The 23,197-nt window shown below is 40.6% G+C and overlaps 2 protein-coding genes across 4 annotated transcripts in view; both read right to left on the reverse strand.

Annotated features, from left to right (window-relative positions):
* The window catches only part of LOC308334697 (deoxyribonuclease-1-like), a gene marked incomplete at both ends in the record, with an annotated part of 53,197 nt that extends 44,395 nt beyond the window's left edge, over positions 1-8,802 (reverse strand). The window contains 2 exons of the mRNA XM_080791501.1: positions 6,230-6,357; positions 8,665-8,802. Of these exons, the coding sequence (XP_080647627.1) occupies positions 6,230-6,357; positions 8,665-8,802 (266 nt within the window). The remainder of the gene's footprint in view (positions 1-6,229; positions 6,358-8,664) is intronic.
* A 3,298-nt stretch (positions 8,803-12,100) lies between these two features.
* plg (plasminogen) overlaps positions 12,101-23,197 on the reverse strand; it is a 41,500-nt gene continuing 30,403 nt past the window's right edge. For all 3 annotated transcript variants that reach the window (XM_080790164.1, XM_080790166.1, XM_080790165.1), the window contains 6 exons: positions 20,993-21,107; positions 17,647-17,721; positions 16,636-16,776; positions 15,860-15,966; positions 15,123-15,268; positions 12,101-12,878 (listed from right to left, as the gene is read on the reverse strand). In XM_080790164.1, the coding sequence (XP_080646290.1) occupies positions 12,717-12,878; positions 15,123-15,268; positions 15,860-15,966; positions 16,636-16,776; positions 17,647-17,721; positions 20,993-21,107 (746 nt within the window). In that variant the 3' untranslated portion in view covers positions 12,101-12,716. The remainder of the gene's footprint in view (positions 12,879-15,122; positions 15,269-15,859; positions 15,967-16,635; positions 16,777-17,646; positions 17,722-20,992; positions 21,108-23,197) is intronic.

The raw sequence follows: 23,197 nt of genomic DNA on the forward strand, positions 1-23,197 counted from the left end.
CCGAGTGTTTTTAAATTTTGGTGAAACGAGTCGGACGCAATCGGCAAGCAAAGTGCTCAAACCTTTCGTCCTGTCAAAAGCAAGAGCAAGGACGAAAGATGCGGAAGTAAGAGCGAGATCACTTTGCTTGCCGACTTGCATTACATAGTCAAGTGGAGAGAAGACAAAGGCATGGGTTTAGCGTTTTGGGTTTCATGGGTTTAGCGTTTTGGGTTTCATGGGTTTAGCGTTTTGGGTTTCATGGGTTTAGCGTTTTGGGTTTCATGGGTTTAGCGTTTTGGGTTTCATGGGTTTAGCGTTTTGGGTTTCATGGGTTTAGCGTTTTGGGTTTCATGGGTTTAGCGTTTTGGGTTTCATGGGTTTAGCGTTTTCGAAGATGAAAAAAGGCAGGCTTGGTGACCCGATTAATGTGTGCATTAAAATGCAGCTCAGAATCGATAAGAACCCCCAGGTTCTTCACCGTGGACTTGCTTTCTACAACCAGGTTACCGAGACTATTCATTATTGATTCTTTCTGCACGCTAGGGCCAGTTATGAGGACTTCCGTCTGGACTTCCGTCTGGATCTCATTTAGCATGAGAAGGTTTTCACTCATCCAAGATTTAATGCTGGTTAGACAGGTCACTGAGGTCAGTAAGGGGTCAAGAGCAGTCTACAGAAAATGAAAACAGTAAATGCCACCTCACGGATCAGAAGGACAGTATCAGAAAACAGTAAAATGAAAACAGTAAATGCCACCTCACGTATCAGAAGGACAGTATCAGAAAACAGTAAAATGAAAACAGTAAATGCCACCTCACGGATCAGAAGGACAGTATCAGAAAACAGTAAAATGAAAACAGTAAATGCCACCTCACGTATCAGAAGGACAGTATCAGAAAACAGTAAAATGAAAACAGTAAATGCCACCTCACGGATCAGAAGGACAGTATCAGAAAACAGTAAAATGAAAACAGTAAATGCCACCTCACGGATCAGAAGGACAGTATCAGACCTCACGTATCAGAAGGACAGTATCAGTCACCAGAAGAAAGGACGGGTGTTTTCGATTCATCTATCATGATTAGAAGTTACAATGGGTTTGTAAAGGAAGGGTGCAGCTAGGGCAGCTAAAATTAATATCAAATATCTAAATACTGAATCGAGTGACTTAAAAACTGTCTGTGGTGTTCACGTAAGCCCGAGTAGACAATGAAAAAAGCGAACGTTTTTTTAAAAAGTGAAATATCCCTTGAAGTGTGTCTGTACGTGCATTGGATCCATTGGAACACTGGTTCACTGCACCCACCCGAGTGGGAGTAAAATATAAATGCTTCCGTCGTACAGTCTGGAGCAACGGAAGCTCTGATCATGAGTAAAATATAAATGCTTCCGTCGTACAGTCTGGAGCAACGGAAGCTCTGATCATGAGTAAAATATAAATGCTTCCGTCGTACAGTCTGGAGCAACGGAAGCTCTGATCATGAGTAAAATATAAATGCTTCCTGTCATACAGTCTGGAGCAACGGAAGCTCTGATCATGAGTAAAATATAAATGCTTCCGTCGTACAGTCTGGAGCAACGGAAGCTCTGATCACGAGTAAAATATAAATGCTTCCGTTGTACAGTCTGGAGCAACGGAAGCTCTGATCACGAGTAAATTATAAATGCTTCCGTCGTACAGTCTGGAGCAACGGAAGCTCTGATCATGAGTAAAATATAAATGCTTCCGTCGTACAGTCTGGAGCAACGGAAGCTCTGATCATGAGTAAAATATAAATGCTTCCGTCGTACAGTCTGGAGCAACGGAAGCTCTGATCATGAGTAAAATATAAATGCCTCCGTCGTACAGTCTGGAGCAACGGAAGCTCTGATCACGAGTAAAATATAAATGCTTCCGTCGTACAGTCTGGAGCAACGGAAGCTCTGATCATGAGTAAAATATAAATGCTTCCGTCGTACAGTCTGGAGCAACGGAAGCTCTGATCACGAGTAAAATATAAATGCTTCCGTCGTACAGTCTGGAGCAACGGAAGCTCTGATCATGAGTAAAATATAAATGCTTCCGTCGTACAGTCTGGAGCAACGGAAGCTCTGATCATGAGTAAAATATAAATGCTTCCGTCGTACAGTCTGGAGCAACGGAAGCTCTGATCATGAGTAAAATATAAATGCTTCCGTCGTACAGTCTGGAGCAACGGAAGCTCTGATCATGAGTAAAATATAAATGCTTCCGTCGTACAGTCTGGAGCAACGGAAGCTCTGATCATGAGTAAAATATAAATGCTTCCGTCGTACAGTCTGGAGCAACGGAAGCTCTGATCACGAGTAAAATATAAATGCTTCCGTTGTACAGTCTGGAGCAACGGAAGCTCTGATCATGAGTAAAATATAAATGCTTCCGTCGTACAGTCTGGAGCAACGGAAGCTCTGATCACGAGAAAAATATAAATGCTTCCGTTGTACAGTCTGGAGCAACGGAAGCTCTGATCAAGAGTAAAATATAAATGCTTCCGTCATACAGTCTGGAGCAACGGAAGCTCTGATCAAGAGTAAAATATAAATGCTTCCGTTGTACAGTCTGGAGCAACGGAAGCTCTGATCATGAGTAAAATATAAATGCTTCCGTTGTACAGTCTGGAGCAACGGAAGCTCTGATCAAGAGTAAAATATAAATGCTTCCGTTGTACAGTCTGGAGCAACGGAAGCTCTGATCACGAGTAAAATATAAATGCTTCCGTCGTACAGTCTGGAGCAACGGAAGCTCTGATCACGAGTAAAATATAAATGCTTCCGTCGTACAGTCTGGAGCAACGGAAGCTCTGATCAAGAGTAAAATATAAAGCGGAAGTGGAGCCTCCTCCCCACTTCCGTTTCATCTTTACAGTCGCGCATTAATTTATATTTATTAATTTATTATTAAAGTATATAATCGCTTGTTGCTTAGCAGAAAAGGAAATAAAAAATAAATAAAATGTAGGCCTAAAGATATTTTAAAGCGCAAATAACATGCATTTTAAAACAGCTTTTAATATTTAATAATCATATTGTCTATGTCCCTCAAAGTTATTTCTAATGGTTTGAGCCTCAACCACCACTCTGATATAACCAGGCCTTGTCAATTATTTCTGGACTTTGAAAGCAGTTTTAGCTGCAGTACCACACTGTCCTGAGGTGGAGAGGGTGCTGATATGCAGATTATTTAATATTTGAGTCATTATAATACTCATGCTAGATAAAACCAGGCTTGTTTCCATTCCATGCCAGCTCGGAAAATCAACAATGGTGGACATTGTAAACAAAGTGGAAATGCAAATTTGCAACTGAAGACTGAAGAAAAGGAGGAATTATACAAAGTAGGGTGACATTGATGACATCACGATGAGGCCAAAATCAGTCGAGCTGTTTCTGAGAGCAATTTCCATTAAAACACCCATAATATGACATGAAGGCCTGATTGTTCAAAATTGGTTATTTGTGGGGATAGAAAACACACATGGGAGCCCCAAAAACACAAAAGAAATTGAAAAAGTTGAATTTTATGTTATAGGTCCTTTAAAATATGTTTCCGTGAAAGGAAACGGTAGCTTCCTTGCTCGGATTTAGGGAGGTGTAGTTCCAGACTCTATATAACATTCAGGAGGTGTAGTTGTAGTTCCAGACTCTATATAACATTCAGGAGGTGTAGTTGTAGTTCCAGACTCTATATAACATTCGGAAGTTGTCTTGATACGCGAGACTAATAGTCATGTAGGCCTAAAGTAGTTGAGCCGTGAGATCATTGTAGATCCATTCATAGTGTGTGTCATGTCATAGCAGAGTGATGCATGTGTTTTACTGTACTTGTAGATGTAGAGGTATCGTTCCTGTTGCACAGGATGTTTACGTTTCTTCCCTGGCTCTGTCTTTGGCTGTGGCAGTGGTTCACTCTCTATGTACTTGTAACTTGGATAATAAACACACGACACAAACACAGCTATAAATAGTATGCACATCATCAGGAATTACAGTAAAATCCCCATATATTGTGACCATGTCTCGTGACATCACTATGACATCATCAGCGATGATAGTAAATCAGGGATCATATCATAGTGTTAGACATCAATATGCGACCTGCTGTCGCAATTAAGCCCATATATGGAGACCCCTGATATTAAGCACGTTACACATGTGTTTTTTGTCACTCAAAATCCCCATACATGAGTAAAATATATATATTGTGCCCAGGTCTGGTGAAATCACTATGACATCATCATCCCCATATGGGGAAAGCCTGCCCAAAAGTTAGGGCCTGGCAGCCGGCAAAAACTAGAGTTCTCAATAGGCCCTGAAAATAGGCCCTTGCCGGGCCCTCATCATGAAAATAGGTCCTTCCCATCAAACCCTGTACATTCAAGACACTGCCCCCGCTGCCACGATTAGATATCCATATGTGGAGATCTGACCTGTTCTGACATTCCATATGTTGATCTGACCTCATCACACCCTGTACACTCAAGACACGCTCCATATATGGCCAGTGCACGTAAAGGGCGAGGTCACTTCTCACCCTCAGGCGTCTTATGGCTGTTAGATAGTTACTGTATTGATTTCAAATCATTGAATCGTATCATATTGCCATAATTAATCAATATCGTCCTTGTGTCGTATCAATATGTCAACGTTAAAATGTAACGTCCGTTACACCCCTAGTGTATACTGTAGTACACTGCAGTACAGTTACCTTGTCATGATGTAACTAGTCCAATGAACGAGTTAGATCGCTACATTGCACAGTTGATTAGAAATTAATAATCAGGGCACCACTGGCCTAGCGGTTAAGGCACATACTGTATGGCACATGACGATTTTCGAAACGGGGGCTGCCAACGTGCAGAGCCTAGTCTAACTGTTCATCAGAGGAGAAAAACTTCAGGTTTTTCCATCTAAAATGTTCTGAAGCCACAGCAATCCTGTAAAATCAGGCTACGTTCCACTTAAATGTCAGAGCTTAACTCGGCATGTCATGAATACAATAATGTTTAACATTACACACACACGCACATGAGCGTGCAAGCGCGCACACACATGCGCGCGCACACACACACACACACACACACACACACACGCTTGTTAGTATAACTGACAGCAGAAAAAGTAAAGGTAGCAATACCACAGTGCACAAACATAGACTGTAAAAAATATGGACAAAGCGTTCCGCGGGTCTAACATGAACATAAAATGAAGCCTGTCAGTCCTTGAATTGTAAGTCGCCATCTTTCTAGATCCGTTTGGGCCCAGCTGGCCCATTGGCTGGCCCAGACAACGAGGCGGGACTTCCCCCCTTCTTCTTCGTTGGTTTTTATTTTGACTCGAGTGGGTGGGGGATCCCGTTCATAGACTGTAACGGTAGCCACGCCCCTCAGAACATGCGCGACTTTATGGTCATTTTTCTTATAAATGGGACCATCATTTTCCAAAAAGAATATTATGACATTAGAAATGAGACTTTAAACTAGTGACTGGAAGCAGAAAGTATTCATGACCATGTTTATTAAGGTAATACAGTCTAGGTGAAGTTGGGCCCAAATACATGGACTTCTATGGGGCTATGGTTTTTTTTTTGAGTCCAATGACAGCGCCACAACAGGCCATTATATGAACTTTCATTTCCTTAGTGGCTTCACAAAATATCTGTCTGACTGCCCCCCTGTGCACAAAGCACACTCTATTACAAGTGAGACCTGTATTTAAACAGCTATATGAGCCATTCTAACAATCAAGTAGTCAGACCTTACATGTGTACAAATATCATCTTATGATCTATTCAATCACAATACATTTATTGAGACAGAACAAAATTTAAATTTATGAAAACAATATCAAAATGATTTGTGTCAACTTATTAAATGTTGGCTTTGAATCAATCTTTATTGATTTATCTTAAAGGGAAGTTGAAATATTTACATTGATTTTGTGAATTTATGGTGCAACATGAATATGGTCAACGTTTTTCCAAAATAGCATACACATTTCACACAATTCTCTGAATTTGAACCAATTCGGTAGAATGGCCCATTATACACTTAAATAATTGAGTAAAAAGTAATTACCTCCTCACCTCACGTACAGTAAAAGTAAGGCAAAATTGTAGGCTACTTAAATACAGTAATTAAGTAGGCTAAATGTATAGGCCTACTTTCCACCACTCAGATTTTAATCCAGCTCATTGTTCTCTGTGCATCATGTTTGAATAACATAAATTTACCCTGAGGCCGTCAGAGTTGTCGAGGGGGTGTCAAAGAGGGTGTCCATCAGTGCACGGGCTACTGTAGGCGGATCCTTACTGGCGTCTTTAAGCTCCTGGATAACGATGACGTCATAGCGACTGACAACCTACAAAACAAACAAATAAGTAAGATATTAAATTACTTTATTCCACTTGTCAACTTTTCAGTTTGATTTCAACAGAAGAACTATCTCTATTTCTCTATCGGCCTCAGGCCGTCATAAGGATTCGAACCGAGAGGTGCCTTGGACGTCGGTGGACGTCCTAGCGCACCCTCAAAGATACGGGGCGAGATAAGAATATTCAGAATTTTTCCTATTTTTTTTGTTGGCATTTCGCTTTTCTCTTGCCGTATGCTAACGCTCTGTGCAACTATTAGCTTGTCATTGACTCCCATGTTAGCGCGGCGGAAAGAATGACTCGTATCTCCTAATCCAGGGCGCTCTCCGTGGTGATGAATGGATCTTCATTTCTGCTCCTCATCCGTCTCTCCCGCAAAATATGAACGCTTTTTGGATCATATATCGTATAAATTAAAATGATCGGGATGTTTAGGTCCATTTGTCAAGTCAACTTTTTTAGGAAAGTGTTTCCGGTTCATGGCTTTCAGAGTAAAAGCGATCAGACAACTCCGGCAACCCAGAGCTCCTATTTTGAAGCACTTCCGGCACTAAAAGTGTTTTAATGTATCACTGTAGGCTTATGGGAGGAGGCAGGGTTAATCAAAGAACAGCAACAATGTGGCCTATCACAATTTAACTATTGCAAATGCAAATAGGCCTTATCCATTTAAATGTCATATTCTAAGAGCTTTTTGTTCTTGACAGTGTAAGATAGTGTTCTTTTCTTTTCTATTTTTTTGTAAAAATATATATTTTAGGTTGTTATCTGAGAAAGTAAAAGATGAGTGTTAATTGTTTTTCATCTGCTGCTTTCTGGCCACAAAAGATCACAGGATCTATTGAATGTAAGTCAAAAGATCACGGGATCTATTGAATGTAAGTCAAAAGATCACGGGATCTATTGAATGCGAGTCAAAAGATCACGGGATCTATTGAATGTAAGTCAAAAGATCACGGGATCTATTGAATGTGAGTTACAGTAAATATTAATCAAGACATTGCCGTAAAAAAGGACGTATTTAGCCCCATTTTCGAATGCCCCCGCCCCCCTGTCAAAAAATAACCAAAATCACAAAAACTAAAGAAAGCAGCAAATGAAAAACAATCTCATATTTTACTTACTCTAATAACAACCTAAAACATGAACCTGGTAGAAAAAAACTAAAGTTCTTCTTTAACCCATTCTGAACGGGAACCCATTTTGGTCTTAGCATCATGTTATGCTTTAGCTATTGAAAAATAGCAGATCTACAAGCTCGTAGCGCGCCACTCGGTGGCGCGCTATGAGCTTGTAGGTCTGCTATTTTTTTTAAATTGAATGGGTTAATCAGACCAGTGTGTGTCCGGTTTCCACTGGACACACACTGGTCTGATTAACCCATTCTGACCTGAGATCAGATTCTAAAAATGTCAGTCGTTCAATTTTTCAAAAATGATTGGGTTAATAAAGACATCGCCGTAAAGAAATGTAAAAAATGACGTATTTAGCCCCATTTTTGAATGCCCCCGCCCCCCTGTCAAAGATCACAAAAACGAAAGAAAGCAGCAAATGAAAAACAATCTCATCTTTTACTTACTCTAATAACAACCTAAAACCTAAAAAACTAAAGTTCTCCTTTAAGGTTGATTGTCAGGAATGCATTATGGCTGGACCCAAAAGCAGGCAACAGGATGCAAAGCAGACTATCTTCAAAGTGCTTATTTCAATAACCCAAGATAGGGCAAAACAAAGGCACAGCAAAACATGTACACTCACTTGACAGAGGTCTATGGACCAACAAGGACCCGCTGCAAACAAAGGGCTTAAATAGACAGGGGTAACAGGACACAGGTGAACTCAAAATACAATCAAACACAGGATAGGCTAGGGGACTAAAAGGACACAGGTGGAAACACTGACAAATAACAAGGTAGGATAGACAAGGTAACTAACAGTAACTATAGGAAGACAGGGAACACTAGGAACAATACTACAAAACAAGATACACAAAACTATAAGGCAACAACAGAGTAACAGAAAACCAAAACCAACGAGAAACAGTCAGGAATACAAGAGCAAATACATATACAAGACATAAATACATATTATAGTCCAAAATCTAAATAAGGACAGTCAAAGTTCACGGTCCGAGGAGCGGAACGTGACATTGATAAAACATACCGTGCACTATTACAACTTAAACATGTAATTAACATGCACATTGTCCAGGTTATTTGTATCAGGACAATTATGTGGGCTAATGTGATTGCCCAGAGAATACAAATGGTGTGAAAGCCTGCAGTTTTTCTTACCTGGGCGATTCGAGCCATGACGTCGGGCTTGTTGACCTTTGTCTTACCAAATATCTGGACGTTCCAGGCTGCCACCAGCACAGCACAGGTCAGCTGCAACCCACCCAGCAGCAGCACCAGGGAACACACTAAACGCATCCTGGTAAAGATATGCAAAAAATGAAATGTTACTATGTAACAAAAAATGTACCCTTGATTTGTTGGCTATGAATGATGATTTCACTTTGTGTGTACGGTAATGTAATGTAAAGCTTTATTATAATCTAACTAAAGGGAAAATGTATAGGGGCATTACAAAATAGGACTCTGATACAATGTTTATAAATTAAATAAACCAAAACTGTTATTTCCATGCAAAGTCGCAATGCAAGAACTTACAATGAACTTTCTACAAAAAACAACAAAATAATTACTAATTTTAAACAATTGGCAATTGAACTATAATTATCATTCATTGCAACCAAACTAGAAGCATTTACAAAAGTTAAATGTGTTCAATTTCTGCATGTGTTAGCCTAGATACCTGCTTCTGAAGAGAACACAGAATGTGAATCCAGTCAGTTGTCAGTGGCGGCACCCAAAGGTCTCTATCGTGGTGGGTTTGTAGATAGACAGAACGTTATCGATCCTGTGGGGGGAATTATAGTCTCCAGAGGCAGCACAGCAGAGAACAGAACACTGTACAGACACAGAACAAAGAATATAGATACAGTTAAGCATAACAGCACCACTGGCTCAGATAAACATTCTTATTTATTGAGGGAAAACAATATCAGCACAGTATCAACAGTATACAGCATTAAATGCAGGCTACTGTAGTACTGTACACGGTAAAGGTATATACTACTAATAACAGTAGAACAGAGTGTCAGTACAGTACAGTACAGTCCTATCATTATTATTCTAAGCCTGACCCAAGAATACAAAAAAAACCTGTATCAGTGTACATAGAAACCCGAAAAGCAGAGCAGACGACCCAAACAGCAAGAGTAAAAACACAGTACAGTATTCAATAATGTAGCAGTACAGTACTATCCTCAGTGTGTGTACTGTACTTTGTAGTCTATACTCACCTGCGGTCACACCTTGTTGTTCCACACCAGACCCCGAGCAGAGATGGGCTTTATATATGCTCCTCTCCTCCGCACCGTACGGTCCACCTTCTGGGCATTCAAATTCTCCCCCAAAATTCAAATTAGTCTCGTTCACCTCCGTTCAACTGAATTTTAATTTTCATATTATGCGATAAAATATTTTATACGGTTCTCTCTCACAGTAACTTTCTTTCGAACGCTCTTAGTGATTATGGTTGAATTTGAATTCTGACTCTCCATACTGTAGTGTATACAGTTCACACCACGTCGACGTCAACATCGATGATTATTATTATTATTAACGGTATTTCTACCTCCTGAGCAGTGTTGTTTTTGGCAGCACATTTCTATTTTAGTTTTAGTCATAGTCTCTTGAATAGTTTTCACTTAGTTTTAGTCACATTTTAGTCACCTGGAATGTTCTTGTGTTTAGTCGACTAAATGTCATGCGATTTTAGTCGACTAAATCTACAGTTGATTTAGTCGACTAAAATGTGTTTTGCCAGGCATTGATGTCGTTGTAATGACATATTTTACACTTTGGTCGCATGCTGTTGCGAGATTGTAGATCTGCTATTTTCAGCATGCAACCCAGCATAAAACTGGATCTCTTGTCCACTAGGTCCCTTCCTAACATTTTAGTTTAGTTTTTATTTGTTGACGAAATCGTCAGTATATTTAGTCTTAGTTTTAGTCATCATAGATTCATTTTTATTTAGTTTCAGTCAGTGAAAAAGGGTAGTCGACGAACATTTTTCGTCTTAGTTTTAGTCGACGAAAACAACACTGCTCCTGAGCCACAGCTGCAGGTGATTCTATCAAATACACGACACGACGACATGTGCTCGTAGAACTGAATGGATATGAACTCTGAACTGCAGTCTAAAGCCCTCCATACAACCAGTCAGTGTTGTTTTCGTCGACTAAAACTAAGAGGAAAAATGTTCGTCGACTGCCTATTTTCACTGACAAAAACAAATGGAAACTAAATGAAAACTAAGCTACGGTGACTAAAACTAAGACTAAATATACTGACAATTTCGTCGACGAATAAAAACTAGACTAAAATGTTAGGAAGGGACCTAGTGGACAAGAGATCTACTATAAGTCATTTTACACTTGGTTGCATGCTGAGAAAACACTCATTACGATGGCATCAAGACCCGCCAAAATACATTTTAGTCGACTAAATCAACTGTAGATTTAGTCGACTAAAATCTTATGGCATTTAGTCGACTAAAACTAGACTAACACTAAGACATTCCAGGTGACTAAAATGTGACTAAAACTAAATGAAGTTTCAGTCCAAAGACTATGACTAAAGCAAAATAGAACTTTGCTGCCAAAAACAACACTGCAACCAGTTCACAAATTAGAAAACAAAAAACTCAAACATGTCTGGTCAGTGAATACATGCTAAGTGAAAGGTGTAGCAATAAGTAGCATGTAGCATGTTAGACATCACTGTTGTTATCAGTCTATTCTCAAAGCAACGAGCATGTTGATAATGTTACCACTCTATTCTCAGTGACGGGCCAAAAAGTGAAGAAATAGTCATGAAGTTGAATCACAGTATTTGTGTTGTGAGTTAAACCCGGTTTTCCTGTGTGTGTGTGTGTGTGTGTGTGCGCACACACACACACACACACGCGTGTGAGTGTTTTATATAGTAGCATGCATGCATGTTTGTTCATGTAGATATTTAACCACAATATGTGGTATTGTTTTAACAAATCGAAAAAACCCAGCCAGAGATTATACTGTTCATGTAGACTTAAATAAAGTGTGTCAGGCGTCCTCTGTATACCCACTCCGCTACTGATGAGCTTCTAAATGGAAGTATGATAGTGGAATTACATTGTAAAATACACCTCACAGTAAAGATATCATGCAGCAACTTGGTCTGACTAAATGCATTTGCATAGCAGATAGTATGGACACTATTCAAACAGAGTAGTTTGGACAGCAAAGGCAGTGGAAGAAAAGTGGATCTTCTCAGAACACAGGAGATGTCAAATCGGTTGACCTATGATATAGGTATATATATATATATATATATATATATATATATAGGTCAGAATGGGTTAATCAGACCAGTGTGTGTGTGTGTGTGTCCACTGGAAACCTTGTATGAATCTGATCTCAGGTCAGAATGGGTTAAGTGTTCCTGTATATCTCTGTCATCTTGGTGATAGAACATACTGCTTCTGTCTCTTATCACGACAGAGCATTCTCCTCCTGGGCGACTTCAACGCAGGCGGCGCCGGTCCCTCTCAACAAAACAAAAGCAGAGTTTGTATGCACGTTTTTGATACATTTGTATTAAAATACAATTTCTCCTCATTTCAGCTTTATTAACTTTCACGCGTCAAAAGCACATGACATTTCAGAGGCAACGTGACACAATCTGTATGAAATTCTCTATTGTTTTTGTACTCGTGCTTTAATCTCTGTTGACCTGGGGACCAAACAACTGTTTATCTGTTAAAATGTCTTTAGGAATCCTCACAGTGAGCCACCAATTGATTGATGTGTATTTGTGTAGTGCAGTTGTTCCCAAAGTGGGGTCCGGGGACCCCCAGGGGTCCTTGAGAGAGTTCCAGGGGGTCCCCAGCTAAATTATGGTTTGGAACCAAATGAGAGTGTACAAATGAGAGTGTACAAATGGAACCAAATGCCATTTGGTTCCATTTTGTACTCTCTGAGTTAAATTAACATTGATTTTACAATATAAATTGGGGGTCCCCAGAGATAGAAATGCCATTAAATGGGGGTCCGTAGACTAATGCACGTCAACCTGGGGGTCCTTGGAATCAAACGGGATGAGAATCACTGCTAGAGCCGTATAAATGTTCTCTTATCTTTTCAAATGGGGGTCCGCGGGCTAATTAGTGTCAATTTTGGGGGTCCTTGACATTAAAAAGTGTGGGAACCCCCCTGGTGTAGTGATGTGCCCTTTCAGTTGTTGGCCATGGTGCTCTGTATCCAGTCAACGAACTTGGAGACGCGCGTGTAGACGCCAGGCTTCATGGCGTTGGCACAGCCCAGACCCCACGAGGTCACCCCCTGGATGACGAACCTGCTCTGGGCGTTGCACACCAGAGGGCCACCGCTGTCCCCCTACAGGGAGAACACACACACACACACACACACACACACACACACACACACACAAATGAGGTTTGCCGCTTCAAAGTGTAAAAAGTCGTGGTGGACATTTTTGTCACGGACTATACAAATGAGCAGAGAATAATATGTGTGTTCAACATTAAAAATGAAACTATTGCTGCCGCGTATATAAATTCTACGTATTCTATGTAATTTAAATAGCATTTTATGTAGACTTACTGTATAGAGCGTCGCTGTCCCGCCCCCTTTCAGAATGACGAGTGGCCCAGGAAATGATTCTCCGTTCATTTTTTCCATAGGCTTTTCAAAAAGTATTTATTTAAAGACGGTTACGCCGCGGACAAAGCCAACTCGGATCGTGACAAATCATGACAATAATTACAATGTTTTTGGCTGATCAAATAATTAGTAAGACGAAAAACAAAACAAATAGTGTTGTATCCTGCCTTTATTTTCTTCTTTTCAAATTATCGGCACAAAATATTGTGTTTGTTGTCATGATTTGTCACGATCCGAGTTGGCTTTGTCCGCGGCGTAACCGTCTTGACTCTTTATATAAATACTTTTTGAAAAGCCTATGGAGAAAATGAATGGAGAATAATTTCCTGGGCCACCCGTCGTTCTGAAAGGACGCTCTAGAGCACTCTATAGTGTATACTCAAAGTTTCATTGTTCAGATATTCTACTGTTAGATGGACGTTAGGTTCTTAGGTTACTTAATTGATTCACTGATTGACATTTTATTATTTCCCAGTATGCAGAAGGGGTACATTTCAAACGAAGACATAGTGTACGGACATATTGTTAAATTAATTTTGCTCCTATGCCATATGCACTCACTCACGCAGAGATGTTTTGCGTACCTGACAACTACGTATCTGTTCCTCCCTCGATGTTCCATACCTGACAACTATCTGTTCCTCCCTCGATGTTACCTGACAACTATCTGTTCCTCCCTCGATGTTCCATACCTGACAACTATCTGTTCCTCCCTCGATGTTACCTGACAACTATCTGTTCCTCCCTCGATGTTCCATACCTGACAACTATCTGTTCCTCCCTCGATGTTACATACCTGACAACTATCTGTTCCTCCCTCAATGTTCCATACCTGACAACTATCTGTTCCTCCCTCAATGTTACCTGACAACTATGTGTTCCTCCCTCGATGTTACCTGACAACTATCTGTTCCTCCCTCGATGTTACATACCTGACAACTATCTGTTCCTCCCTCGATGTTACCTGACAACTATCTGTTCCTCCCTCAATGTTACCTGACAACTATGTGTTCCTCCCTCGATGTTACCTGACAACTATCTGTTCCTCCCTCGATGTTACATACCTGACAACTATCTGTTCCTCCCTCGATGTTACCTGACAACTATCTGTTCCTCCCTCAATGTTACCTGACAACTATCTGTTCCTCCCTCAATGTTACCTGACAACTATCTGTTCCTCCCTCAATGTTACCTGACAACTATCTGTTCCTCCCTCGATGTTACCTGACAACTATCTGTTCCTCCCTCAATGTTACCTGACAACTATCTGTTCCTCCCTGGATGTTACCTGACAACTATGTGTTCCTCCCTCGATGTTACCTGACAACTATCTGTTCCTCCCTCGATGTTACCTGACAACTATCTGTTCCTCCCTCAATGTTACCTGACAACTATCTGTTCCTCCCTCGATGTTACATAACTGACAACTATCTGTTCCTCCCTCAATGTTACCTGACAACTATCTGTTCCTCCCTCGATGTTACCTGACAACTATCTGTTCCTCCCTCAATGTTACCTGACAACTATCTGTTCCTCCCTCAATGTTACCTGACAACTATGTGTTCCTCCCTCGATGTTCCATACCTGACAACTATCTGTTCCTCCCTCGATGTTACCTGACATAATGTACCTGACAACTATGTGTTCCTCCCTCGATGTTCCATACCTGACAACTATCTGTTCCTCCCTCGATGTTCCATACCTGACAACTATCTGTTCCTCCCTCGATGTTCCATACCTGACAACTATCTGTTCCTCCCTCAATGTTACCTGACAACTATCTGTTCCTCCCTCAATGTTACCTGACAACTATGTGTTCCTCCCTCGATGTTCCATACCTGACAACTATCTGTTCCTCCCTCGATGTTACCTGACATAATGTACCTGACAACTATGTGTTCCTCCCTCGATGTTCCATACCTGACAACTATCTGTTCCTCCCTCGATGTTCCATACCTGACAACTATCTGTTCCTCCCTCGATGTTCCCGGCGCACATCTCATGGTCTCTCACTCTGTTGTTCAGGTACGAGGGACGGTTACAGATCTTGTTCTCTATCACCGGGAACCCGGTTTCCTTCAGGACGCCCTCTCCACCGGTGCCTGTGGAATACGGCCAAGCACAGTGATTTGTATTATTACATAACAACAAAACTATTTAACCATTTAAAGTGAGTTACATGAGGCATAAAGTGCATTCATGGAGAATTAAAGAATAAAATAAATGAAAGACATGAAATATATTAAAAATATAGATTCACTTTCCTAGCTGCTTAACCCATTCTGACCGGGAACCCGTTTTGGTGTTGAAAAATAGCAGATCTACAAGCTCGTAGCGCGCCACCGAGTGGCGCGCTACGAGCTTGTAGGTCTGCTATTTTTTTTTAAATCGAAGAACGACTGACATTTTTAGAATCTGATCTCAGGTCAGAATGGGTTAATCAGACCAGTGTGTAGTCCAGTGGAAACCTCGTATGAATCTGATCTCAGGTCAGAATGGGTTAACCAAGTTGCCACCATACTGTATGAGGTTTTTCTTACATAAATTGCTACATTGATTTTGGATATGCATTTTTCTTTATCCTTGTACACAATCATCAGGATTTTGTTTGATGACGAAGTAGAGCAGACAACTAGGATCAACAAAGCATGCATGTGCACGCACGCACGCACCCATGTGTGTTATACATGTACCTTGAGTTTCTCCCCAGCCAGTAACATAGCACTCTGTTCCACTAGGGACCACGTAATCTTTGTCTGGGAGACAAACAGGCAGCACCTTGTCGTTTATTAGAACTGGGCTGGAAGCACACACACGCAAAAAAATATATATATATTCAAGAATTATAAAGACAAAATGTGAAGCTTTCATAGCTTGTATACAGATAGGTTTCACTGTCCAATTGTACCACAGCCACAACTGGACTTCCAAGTACTGTAAACTAGCTGTTTCCATATCAACTTAGGGAATCATTTATGATGTTTTATTCATTAACCCATTCTGAACGGGAACCCATTTTGGCATCATGTCGTGCTTTAGCTATTGAAAAATTGCAGATCTACAAGCTCATAGCGCGCCACCGAGTGGCGCGATACGAGCTTGTAGGTCTGCTATTTTTGAAAAATTCGAAGAACGACCGACATGATTAGAATCTGATCTCAGGTCAGAATGGGTTAATCAGACCAGTGTGTGTGTCCAGTGGAAACCTCGTATGAATCTGATCTCAGGTCAGAATGGGTTAAACCATTTAGGCCTGACGTCGAGAAAAAAAAGAAAAAAAAACGTTCGCTCTGAAAGAATATATACCTATTCAAAGATTTGTGCCGCATTTTTACGATTTTTCAAAAATAGCAGACCTATACAAGCTCGTAGTGCGCCACTGCGGTACTCAATTCAATTCAATTCAAAGGGCTTTATTGGCATGAGAAAACATACGTTTACATTGCCAAAGCAGAAAGACGGTACTCACGTGCTGAGTTTGAGGAGAGCGATGTCAGCTCCGTTGGGCCCCAGAAACAGCTGATCCAGAGTCCTCTCCTGTTTGGACGGCTCACTGGCTCTCTCTGTGTGGATGCCCATCACCACCTTGTAAAATGATGGTGACTTACTCCTACGCACACACACACATTTTAATCATTTATTTATGTCCACATAAGAGATACAAATACAAGGACACAAATATTTACAAGGTGCCGTACAGAATGCAGTCAGCAAATCCCGAACAAATACCCACACACCCTTCAGGGGTACAGGTAACAGCGTCTTCGCCATATTTGGCGGCTACCGATAGTGGAAGATATTGCACAGAATTTCGCAAGCCGTTTGGCTGCTTTTTTTGGCATCCCAAGTTGTTGGAAGCCTTTTACAACCAAACTGTGTACATGTCCTAGGCTGCCGAAGATAAACACATATAGATTGTACCTATAGCCTAGTTCAATGATGTGTCTCACGCACGCACGCACACACACACACACACACACACACACACACACACACACACACACGCGCGCGCGCGCGCGCAGTGTCATATACCAGTATGTAAAAAAACGATGTCGTCCACAAAGTCACGGTCTGCATTGGGGAGCGACACTTAATCCAACTAATTAATTTAATTGATTATAAGAAATAACTGATACAGAAATAGAATACAGTAAGCAAAAATAGAGAAAATAGCATGTCTTCAAGCTGTCAATGAAGCATTGTGACTTGACTGTTTGAGCTATTTATGCACAACTTAGTATAAAATAGGATTTAACAACTCTCACTTGTGTAATCTATAGCTTGGCTGAGTTAATTCTCTATTCCGATTGGATGAAATTGGTATCCTGACCTGAAAATGCATTTTCTGTTGAATATAGAGCTATTTAAGACAAAAAAGGATATTTTAAAAAGATCATAAGCAAGAGCAGCCCTAGTCTGTATTTTAGAATGTATTCCCATGAGGGAATGAATGCATGTGGTGTCAGTGTGTTAGGGTTACTTCTCCAGGCAGTGTGCAGCAGTCACGACCCACTGGGGAGCGATCAGTGTTCCCCCACAGAAGTGGATTCCTGACCTGGGAGGGAGAGACAGACAGACAGACAGAGGGACAGAGACAGACAGATACATACATAGTACAATATTTTATCACATATTTGATCCCCCACCTCTTCCTCTGCCTGAGGGAGAGCAGTGACAAGACTTTGACTTTGTGGTTGCTTTATATTATAATGATTTTTCTCTTTTTATCTTACTGCATATTTTCTATATTACGGTATATCAATCTGGATGATGGCTACGATACATTTATCAAGAACAGACGACGTAAAGTAGTCACGTAATTAATACAACAAAAGTGGCATTCAGTGCTGCTCACCACTGAAGGAAATAACCACTACTAGACCTGTCCACTAGATGGAGCAGTAGGCCTGCTACTGGGTAAAAACAGTAATGTATTACAGTGGTTCCCAAACCTTCTCATTTCAAGGACCCCCACATTGACACTGATGAGCCCGCGGACCCCCATTTGAAAAGACACACCAGGGACCCCCATTTGAAAAGATACACCAGGGACCCCCATTTGAAAAGATACACCAGGGACCCCCATTTGAAAAGATATGCCAGGGACCCCCATTTGAAAAGATACACCAGGGACCCCCATTTGAAAAGATACACCAGTGACCCCCATTTGAAAAGATATGCCAGGGACCCCCATTTGAAAAGATACACCAGGGACCCCCATTTGAAAAGACACGCCAGGGACCCCCATTTGAAAAGATATGACAGGGACCCCCATTTGAAAAGATATGCCAGGGACCCCCATTTGAAAAGATATGCCAGGGACCCCCATTTGAAAAGATATGCCAGGGACCCCCATTTGAAAAGATATGCCAGGGACCCCCATTTGAAAAGATATGCCAGGGACCCCCATTTGAAAAGATATGCCAGGGACCCCCATTTGAAAAGATATGCCAGTGACCCCCATTTGAAAAGATATGCCAGTGACCCCCATTTGAAAAGATATGCCAGTGACCCCCATTTGAAAAGATATGCCAGGGACCCCCATTTGAAAAGATATGCCAGTGACCCCCATTTGAAAAGATATGCCAGGGACCCCCATTTGAAAAGATATGCCAGGGACCCCCATTTGAAAAGATATGCCAGTGACCCCCATTTGAAAAGATATGCCAGGGACCCCCATTTGAAAAGATATGCCAGTGACCCCCATTTGAAAAGACATGCCAGGGACCCCCATAAGATAAGAACTGTACGGCTCTAGCAGTGATTCTAAATCCGTTTAATTTCAAATTTAAATCTTCATTTTAATGTATGAATGTGCGTGTGAATGGGTGAAGGTAATGCACAAAAATGTAAAGCTAAAAAAAAAGTAAAAACCTAATTATGATAAATGAAAGTAGAACCTCTAAGTACAAGTGCAAACCTCCTCAAGCTCCTCCTCAACCTGTCAAAAAAAGCACAGGTGGTGTTAATGATTATAATAGGTTTCAGTATTTATTTATGTTATGTATTTTCTCTATTATTAAGGTTATTGTAGCGGTCTTATTACTCAATTTGTATTGGGGGTTGGGGAGGGGGGCGGCGGGGGGGTCGCGAGACATGGCCAAAGCATGCTCGGGGGTCCCCAGCCAAAAACGTTGAGAACCCTTCTGAAAGAATATATATATATATTCAAAGAACGAACCATGGTCCGCTTAAAACGAACCATGGTCCGCTTACCCCTTTGGTTCGGTTGGTTGTGAACGTGCATTAATTGTGACCTAATTTGTTTAATCCAGCACCCTGCCTAGTAGGCACTTGGATGTGTGTGTTCTCAGCCTCCTCTACTACTGATTAATTAATTGTCCTCATCTTTTTGAATAAATAAGGCCACGGAAAGGAAACACATTTCACGCAGTATTCGTCTTTTTTGGGGGGATATCCAACTGCATGCATGCGGTATTAGCCTACAGTAAGCCGTTGGTAAAATGTTGGCAAAACCTTGGGCAGAGACGAGTGCCAAATTGTTAACCTACATTTATTAAATGTCCACCTTTTATTTGCTTTATTTGAGTGAAGCGAGTGATACAATGGCAGAGAACTTATCAGCCATATAGGCTAAGACTGATAAACAACTTATCACACGGGAATTAGTCTTTGCCCGGGTGTTGTTTGATAGCCAACAACAAATGTGACTGTTCAGGTGAGGAGAAAAACTGTTTCTCTTTTTAAAAAAATCCAAAATGAGTTAACTCTTCACATACTAGAGCATGACTGAAATAAGTGTCAGAGCTGAAATGGACATGTAAATATGAAATAAATGCTTAAACATGTAGCTAGGTGTAATGTTGGAGTCCACAGAAGTGAACCTTTCAAGCCTGTTTTCTCAACTCGCTGTTTCTGCAAGACATTACTCTATAATTAAGCCATACCTCCAAAACTGGTGGGTCAAACTGAACAACCAATATGTCCATTTGAAGCTATGATTCCCTGCTTCCATATGACATGAAAAAATAAAAATTAAATTAAATAATCCAATGATTTAGCCTCAGTCAGAAACGGTCACAAATGTCTGGGTGATAATCTATGTGTAGTGTAATGTACACAATGGCGTCCACAGACATTTAGAGGGGCAGGTGCTCAAGTGAAAAAAGGGCACCGGCTTGTGCAGCGCGTGGAACCGGCCAGTTTGCCTTAATAGTGTGAGATTTAAAGATTGTGGGGCATAAATAATATATTAGAAGCTTTTCATCAAGAATTGATCAATGTCACCATGGTCCACATACTGTATAGTGTACAAAAAAAAAAAAAAAGCACATTGCTGTCCAGAGGGCAAAGGGCAGGTGCTCCAGCACCACCTAGTGTCTATCTGTGCACACCACTGAATGTACAGCAGCATATGCTTTCATTTAAAGGCGTAGTGAAACGGAAATGGTGAACAACATGAAAATGGTGTTTCCACATGAAACACCGGTCTGAAGTTTCTGAACCAATCAGAGTGTCGCATCCCTTTATCTTGAATGGAAATAAAAACGGAGTAATCTGTAATCAGAAGCAGCTGTGTTGCACGGATGCGCAGATATGGGGAATTAAACGGGTGAGCTTAATTTTTATTGGCTTTTATCGATGTGTATCTCTACACGTCATCACGCAGCACGTTTTCGTTTTAATAAATAAATAATACAATCGTTTTTTGGACTTTTGATATAAAAACACACAGAAATGAGAACTTTCCCATTTTTTTGGCATCCATTGTTAGGTATGCCCATATGACCACGGATATGGTCTAAAAGTGTGAAAAACTTCTTTTTCATTTCACTACACGTTTAATCCCAGGTAATCCCACTCACCTGGTTCTGAGGCTGATCTGCCAGGGCCACGAGTGAGGTTTAGATACACAGCCTCCCACAATACGACCAAAACAGCGCCTTGGAGAGACGGGCGGTACCCCACACTTCAGTCCCGCTGCAGCGGGGGACAAGAAACAGTGAAATACAACACTCTGCTTTACATTTTGTTTTAATATCATTTTACCCCAAAACACATACATTGACACGACAACGCGTATTCAGGGCGGAGTCCCCACCCCCAGGGTAAGTTGTGATTTGCTCTCGTTCACTGCAATGCAACTTGCGGAATTTTCAAAACAATATTGCGCAGAGTAGCGATTATCAAACGTATTTGCAATGACATAGGTTGAAAGATCTGTTGCCCCGTGGACAAGGCACGTTACCTCCGCAGGTTAGATATTATCGGCATAGATGTTTGTCCGTATGTGATTAAGGATTGGAAAAAGTTGCATTGGCAGCCATAGAAAATTCTGCCCAGGGTAAATGTCCCGGATGTGACGTTTTGGGGCGTTCCTGTCTTGTTTCGTGTCAGTGTATTGTGAAGCCAAGAGTGGTTGATATGATACTATGTAGCCGCCTAATGATCTCAAGCAGAAACGATGAACTGGAAGCAGCAGGGCAAAATCTTATCCAACGGCAAAACTAAAATATTCTACGTTTTGTGTCTCTGAGGCTAAATGTCATCAAGTGGTGGTCCGCTAAATGTCATCAAGTGCTAGCATTATGCTATGCTTGAGCTATTGGAAAATAGCAGATCTACAAGCCCATAGCGTAGGTCTGCTATTTTTTGAAAATAGCAGACCTAGAATAGAAACATAGCTCTTTCAGAAAACTGTCAGGATGTAGAAGACATTTTTAGAATCTGATCTCAGGTCAAAATGCTAGCATTATGCTATGCTTGAGCTATTGAAAAATAGCAGATCTACAAGCCCATAGCGTAGGACCTGCTATTTTTGGAAAATAGCAGACCTAGAATAGAAACATAGCTTTTTCAGAAAACTGTCAGGATGTAGAAGACATTTTTAGAATCTGATCTCAGGTCAAAATGGGATAAATAATGGGGCCCCGCCTTGCTTTAAAAAAGGGTTGAAAACGTACCACTGGCCTAATGCATAAAACCAGGGGTTTATTAAGATTAAAAGGTTGATGATAATCCACAGTCAAGGATCTGGCAGTAACCCCATTAATAATAATAATACTAATATCTGGATGAACGTACCACAGTCTAGTCAGGGATCTGGCAGTAATCCCATTAATAATAATAATACTAATCTCTGGATGAACGTACCACAGTCAGGGATCTGGCAGTAACCCCATTAATAATAATAATACTAATCTCTGGATGAACGTACCACAGTCAGGGATCTGGCAGTAACCCCATTAATAATAATAATAATAATAATATCTGGATGAACGTACCACAGTCAGGGATCTGGCAGTAACCCCATTAATAATAATAATTATAACTAGAACTGCACTCTGCCGAGTGCATACTTGCTTGTTGCACACTAGTAGGCCATAAATGGCCTACTAGTGCGCAAGCAGAGCACGCAAGTACTTTCGACCGCTGGAAAGTATCACATCTCAGTATCTCTGAAGGAACGTTTGAAATGTATAATCATTACGTGTAACTATTTGCTACCTAACTACTTTTTTACAGAAAAATGAATCATTGATATGTGATGAAAAAAAAGGTATATAAACTGAATTAAAATATATTATACAGTATAATTATTTTATTACTTATTGTAAATTGTCAATTGTTTTAAATGTATTTCATTTTGTACTATAGTGATATTAATACTAAATCATGATCAGAGTAATATGTGTCTCTAACTTCAATTTCTGTAATAATACTTTCAAATTTGTTGAAATATACATGATCTAAAATACTTCCGAAATCTGTAGTTGGATTTATATTTAATTGTTTAAAGCCTAATCTTGACATGAAGGTCTTTATATTTATATCTTTTTCAGTATAATGGTCTTCATTGAAATCTCCTATTATCATAATTGTGGAAGTCGGAGATGATAGATACTTTACCATTTTCTTGAGAAATGTGTTTAATTCAGTTTATACATACAGAGTATGTAGTTGTAATTTGATTAGCAGTATACCGTGGTTACTTGGTTCCAAAAAGTGAAGCCAAGTTTTTTTTAAACCGTAAGTCTGTGCCTGGTTTGCTGGGACCAGTTACAACATTA

This window comes from Protomyctophum bolini (genome assembly GCF_963924005.1).
Source record: "Protomyctophum bolini genome assembly, chromosome: 19".
Lineage (NCBI taxonomy): Eukaryota > Metazoa > Chordata > Actinopteri > Myctophiformes > Myctophidae > Protomyctophum > Protomyctophum bolini.